Source organism: Thalassophryne amazonica, chromosome 14 (assembly GCF_902500255.1).
Source record: "Thalassophryne amazonica chromosome 14, fThaAma1.1, whole genome shotgun sequence".
Lineage (NCBI taxonomy): Eukaryota > Metazoa > Chordata > Actinopteri > Batrachoidiformes > Batrachoididae > Thalassophryne > Thalassophryne amazonica.
This window is the reverse complement of record NC_047116.1, coordinates 98266178-98272366: the sequence shown is the minus strand read 5'-3', so window position 1 is coordinate 98272366 and position 6189 is coordinate 98266178. Positions and strand designations below refer to the sequence as shown.

At 42.3% G+C, this 6189-nt stretch overlaps 2 protein-coding genes across 2 annotated transcripts in view; both read right to left on the bottom strand.

The window, feature by feature from the left end:
- LOC117524346 (gamma-crystallin M2-like) overlaps positions 1 to 1201 on the bottom strand; it is a 2814-nt gene extending 1613 nt beyond the window's left edge. Inside the window, exons 1-2 of the mRNA XM_034186106.1 lie at positions 1193 to 1201; positions 759 to 1001 (exon numbers count right to left, since the gene is read on the bottom strand). Coding sequence (XP_034041997.1) covers positions 759 to 1001; positions 1193 to 1201 — 252 coding nt within the window. The remainder of the gene's footprint in view (positions 1 to 758; positions 1002 to 1192) is intronic.
- Positions 1202 to 1607: 406 nt separating this feature from the next.
- satb2 (SATB homeobox 2) overlaps positions 1608 to 6189 on the bottom strand; it is a 154164-nt gene continuing 149582 nt past the window's right edge. Inside the window, exon 13 of the mRNA XM_034186105.1 lies at positions 1608 to 1715. Coding sequence (XP_034041996.1) covers positions 1608 to 1715 — 108 coding nt within the window. The remainder of the gene's footprint in view (positions 1716 to 6189) is intronic.

Sequence of the window (6189 nt, the reverse complement as noted above, 5' to 3'; positions counted from 1 at the left end):
TGTATATATATGTATGTATGTGTATATATATGTATGTATGTGTATGTATATGTATGTATGTGTATGTATGTGTATGTATATGTATATGTATGTATATGTATGTGTATGTATGTATATATATGTATGTATGTGTATGTATATGTATGTGTATATGTGTGTATATGTATGTGTATATGTGTGTATATGTATGTGTATATGTGTGTATATGTATGTACAGTGACAGTAGAGTCTGTATTCTATTCAGATGATGGTTACACAGACAGTCTGTCCATGTCGACACCACATTACACGAAATCAGGCGTACCAATGTAACAGAATGGTGACCTTGTAGCTGATGTAAGCACTAACGACGTCACAGTCTGGTACGTAAAGTCTATTTCACACCTGCAGCAAAGCCTCTGACAGCCACATTTGGGCTGCTGTTGGCAGTGAGGAAACTAATACCTCTACGACTAAACCCTTACACCCCAAACACTGTTGTGGCGTGCACGTACACTGGAAAAACATAAAGCAAACCCCTCCCAGTCCACAGTACAATATTTATTGACTATAACATGGAAATTAACCAAAATTGTGACGAAAATATATCATTTTGGGTGCCATCTTGAAAAATGAAGTGGCGGGGGGGTTGCAAAAAGTACACCAGGAAGTACCACTGGGCCAAATTTGGTGCTTGTATGACAAAATGAATGTGTCTTATGGTTTCTGCATTTATCTGCTGCTCGGCGTGGCTCAGTGTGTGTGCGGACGGTGCTCACCGTTGGGATGAGACGACAGGAGCTGATGGAGTCGCAGACGCCCGTCCAGTGATGGTAGTCCGGATACTCGCCCTGGCTCAGGTAGTACTGGTTTCCGGTGTACTGGGGTTTTTCGTAGATCATGAAGCAGCCGCTCTCCACCCTGATGGAGGTGCAGCGGCTGAGAAGCAGCGTCAGGTTGGCACAGTCGCCACTGCACTCGGAGCTGCGTCCAGTAAAGTTTTTGTCTTCGTAGAAAATAATCTAGACATAAAAATGTGAGCTGCTTTTAAAAACCAGAATACTCTCTTTTTTCCCTACTTGCTTACATCTGTTGGTTTCTTTCTCATTCAAATTGAAGCAATGAAAATTAAACATTCTACAAATTTCAAGCATCATGCAGGCACACGAACATATTGTCCCCCCAACCCGGAGCTGGGAGACCCGATGTTTACCTTCCCCATGACGGTCCGTTTGTGCGCCTCATGTGATCCGTTCAGCCCTTTGAAAACCTGCACCACTTCCATATTTATAGTCAACGTCAAATGCTGACTCAGCACATGTCAGTCAGACTGCAGTGGACTGGAGGTTTGGAGCGTTTAGACCCTGGTTCTGAGTTTTGAGAGTTGATATGTGTCAGGACTCTTCTACTGTCCTTCCAGATCCAGTTCGGACATGATCACGGATTATCCTCGGCATGCTGACTGACAACGACTCCAGCAGAATGGACGGTGAATTCTGACGTGGTTAATGTCGTTACGTCTCATTAGCTTCCAAAGCCCACTTTACAAAAGAAGGCACTGAGGCAAAAGGTATTTTACCATCTGCTGTTTCTGCACATTCATCCAGAGGCAGCCCAGAGCTGCATGCTTAGCATTCCAGACCAGGACCGGGTTTGTTCCACTCCTCCACCTCCCAGGTCAGTTGATCGATTTCACCCAAACCTGACACACATATGGAGGTAACTCCTGCAATTGCCTGACAAGATCAGGCAGAGGTCAGTCATTTAGGTGAAGGTCAAGAACACTGAAGTCAGATGGTCGTAGCCCTTCCTGCTGTCATGTCCACAGGGTACCGTTACCAATGTTGCTCAAACTGGTTCATTGACTTTTGAAAAATCTGAGTGTTCAAACTCAGTGGACGAGCAAAACTAGCAGAGCTGTTTATGTAAGACCTGTTGAAATACTTGGGTCAAGTTTGGAAGAGAAACCATCAAGTTTCAGAAACAGAACAGCACTCAGGAACATCATCGTAGTTAAGTGAACTTTATGTACAAGTGAGTTGCATGTTTTTGTATTTTATGAGTAGCTCTATTTTGAAATCATGTTACTGTTGCAACTACACCTTGAAGAGTCATTCACAGTTTGTTGGAGAGAAAACATTTGTTGGCAAGAGGCTGTTAGTCGAACCTCAGATTCAGTAGTAGCAATGCGAGTTCCGTCCGCTGTGTGAAGCCCATAGTCCAACCCGACGACTCACTTACGGTGTAATGTTGTTGCATAATTTAGACATCAAAAGCACCTACGGACATAATTTTAACGATATCTAAGAAACGTCAACATGTTCACCACAGCATAAAGCACTGCAATCTGCAAAATAAGGACACATTTATTTATCAGTGCATTTTACCCAGAATGCATTGCATCCAACTTGAAGTGGTGGAAAGGTTTAAAACGGGAGGGGTGACTGATATCATTGGTGCTTGCTCCCTCTGGTGGTGCGAAGCTGTATAGCCACGGCGGCACAGACAAGTCTCCACGCACGCACGCACGCACGCACACACACACACAAACACACACAAATCACTGCACGTATTTACAGATCTAATGTGGCAGGACTGTAGCAAAAGTCACGCCTAAGAACACAGCCAATAAACACACACACACACACAGATTTTTTTTTCCTTACACATTTGTGGATCTGGTTACGCACACACAGGTCATCATACACATTTGCAAATACTTTTGCTACAATAATGGCCCCATACTGGAACCAATGGCATCAGTATGATTTGCAACAATAAGGTTGTAAAGATTTTGAAAGAGCGTTTGCTTTTACCCATCATGAGATGTTTCTTGTATGACACCTTTCAAGATTCAAACAACTTTATTGATCCCTAAAAGGGCAATTCATATCACACCTAATTACCTCAGACAAAAAAATACAGCAATTAATCCACAATTATTACTAGTTGAATGTAATAATGGCACACATCAGAATTAAAACAACCGCACATATACATTAGATTGTTTATGTACGCTAAACTTTAAGACAGTCCGTCATCCATACTGAGGCCGCAGCAGTCTCCCGCGCAGCCGCAAGCTTGGGAAAATGGAAAGCAGCAGCAGCTGACCGCACTGCCTCCCAGTGGGGGAAAGGAGCGGCAAAGCGGAGGCCTAGGGGGAGGGTAGGGTCAGAGACACAAGGGGGGTGGCACAAATCTTGGTAGGGGAGGTGTGCATCATGTGTGGCTGTGCAGGTAAGTTTATATCAGTTTCTGTCCATGTGTACATAACGTCTGGGGTTGCCATGACAACATCAGGGCTGAAAGATAAGCGGGGAAGCCGAATAGTTCACCAAGGCCGTAGAGATCATTCTGGAGGAAAAACAAGCAGGGCGTTTTGACCTTTGGGGGCTGATAAGCCTACCATGTTTAGGGTTGAGCACAGAAGCACAGAAATTCCATTTACAGCTCCTCTGACCGACCAAATCCAATTTATTAATATTCCCTGGTCTCCGATATCTTCCCTTTGCATGGCAGACAGTTGCTCCGAGATACTTTCCAACTTGCGTCTGAGTTCAAGGGTTAACAAAGTCTGACATTGTACCTCCTTGCCCAACTCATTAATCATGATGGACAGGTGAGGGGTCGTGGTTCTGGTAGCAGCCGTCTTGCCAATTCTCCAGTAGGTCAGGGCAGCACATAAACCAATAAGCACAAGCCCTCCTACTATTAAACCAAATAAAAATAAATCTTCAACATCCTCCACAGAGAGTGGAGCCAAGCACACGACGCACCATTTCTCCCAGGCATCAAGAACATAGCCCACAGGGTAGGTTCCATCTGGGCACGCAGGGTCCTCCAACCCGGATTTCCTTGTTGAAAAAACAGTGACAATAGCATTCAGAGATCAGCTGATCAATTCTATGGTTATTCCAAATATAGTTCAAAGAATTCACAGTCTGGTGAAGTAGGGACTTTGAAGGTTGGAGAGGAGAGAGGAGGAGATGTGACCGTGCTCACAGAAGTCCTAAGCTGTGTGGTAATGAAGCACCTTTTTATAGGCCATCAGTTGGGACTGAACCTGCTGGTATTAATTTGCACTAACAAGGGGCAGGACTGCTTTCTAATTACTGATAGATTCCAGCTCGTGTCTTGGTATTCCGTGTCTTTTTGCACCTCCCTTTCTTCAGGTCTTCAATACTTTTTCAGTGTGTCATTTCACATTATTACACATAACTTAATTTATGGACATCTATGTTTTGATTTCTTTGCATGTGTGAATTACGTAGATTGTTACAGACATCTGGTGAAAATTTCATGTCAATGGCACTTTTGGAAATATATTTTCTGAGAAAAATTATGAAATGTTAAATACTTATTTTATCCACTGCATATGGGCAAGAGTAGAAACTCTTTTCCACTATTCCAGGTCACATGATGTCCAAAAACTCACACGACATTCTGAAATAGATGGCATGGTACATGTGGACAGTGGATGAGATGGACAAGCTGTTAAACCTTGATGTTATAACCATATTGAATTTTTAAAAACCAACTAAATGTCAGTATTTAACAGGACATACCCTTACGTTGCTGTGACTATGATATAATTCTCACGGGAGACTCGCTAGAATGACTCCACAAAATGCGTATGCCACGGGCTAGCACTGGTGTGTGATGACTGATAGCAGCTAGCAAAGGCCCTGATGTCGAAAGTGAAAGTGGCATAAGGTTCTACAGTAAATGTTCCCCCCCCAAATGGGAGGAGGGACAGCTGTCTCTGTCCTCAAGGACATTCTTCAAAACAGGACATCCACTCCAGTCAATCTGTACTGGAAAACTACATTGGGATGATTCCAGAAGACTGAAATACTTCGCTGATTAGTCTTCTGAGCCTGTTGTGACCTCGGCTCAGCGGGAACTTGTTTTTGATCAGTGATTTTCTCAGGTCCACTCTGTCTGACAGATCCTGTCGCCGGGTATTCTTTGACCTGCCTCTCATCGCCTTTCCTTGAGTGTTCCATACCCAAGTTTAGTAAAATATTTGGAGAGACTTCATCAGTTTCCGTCTCCACCAGATGGCTTTTGCATTTTTTAAAGAAATGTTCTTCTTTGTTCAGTTTATTGTGTTTATATCCTCCTGACTACCAGGACATATACAGGTTGGGCCAATAAAATGTTACCACTTTTTAAATTCAGAATCAGGCCTGGTTCCTGAAGACCTTCTCCCACAGACGAGATCTGCCCTTTCAGAACCAAGAACAAAGGACACAAGCAGTTTTATAAAAATCTCCATGGGCGTAACAATGGCGGACCTTATTTCACAAAATCCTTCCCATTGGTCCCCGTGGGCATTCCAGGGAGGTCCCACCCCCTGCCACTGGTCCGCGCAATAACGGGACATGTATGATTTATAATGTAATCTGAATCTCTTTGTCCTAAGTGGTAAAATTGGTCAAATCCAGTTCAACATGCACATTCCAACAATATGAAACTAAGGATACAATCCTAAGTAAAATAACTACTTTAATACCAGTGGTGGGCACACTTCCGATAATCCGATAACAGATACTTATTGAAGATAATATTTTCAGTATTGGATTACCTTTTTAGATAACTTTAAAAACCATTATCAGACCATTTATCTTCTGATTAATTTTTATCCGATAACTTTTAAACCGATAAACAAAACTGAACAGCGACAAGCATTTTTAAAATTAGTTCAGCACCCACCTGTTAAAAGTTTTGTAAGAGACACATAGTTATAACCTTTGGAAACAGAAGAGAACTGCTTGTACAAAAAGCATCTCAATCCTCTGCAGACAAAAGAAAAACAGCCCCAAAAAGAAAAAAAAAACATTTCCTTTAACACCATACTGATACGCTGGCAATATGACCTAAGTCATCCAGAGGCATACATTTTTAACTTATGGTTCAAATTTTAACCAAAGTAATGTTGGACAAGTTATTTAAAATTACTGTCATGTCTGAAGTTTCATAAAATAAAAATATCAGATATATGTTTTAGTTTTAAAGTAATGTGCTAATTTTTAAGGTTTTGTGAGCACATGCTCTGCCCCGCAGTGCATTTTGGGTAGGATGATGTAATCTCAGTACGTCACGACAGGACAAATGCATTTCAGACACTCTGTTCAGGCTCCACGGACAACAGCATTAATCTCTAGTGCCTAAAACTCTCTTGAATATATTCTCTGCGTTTATAGACGT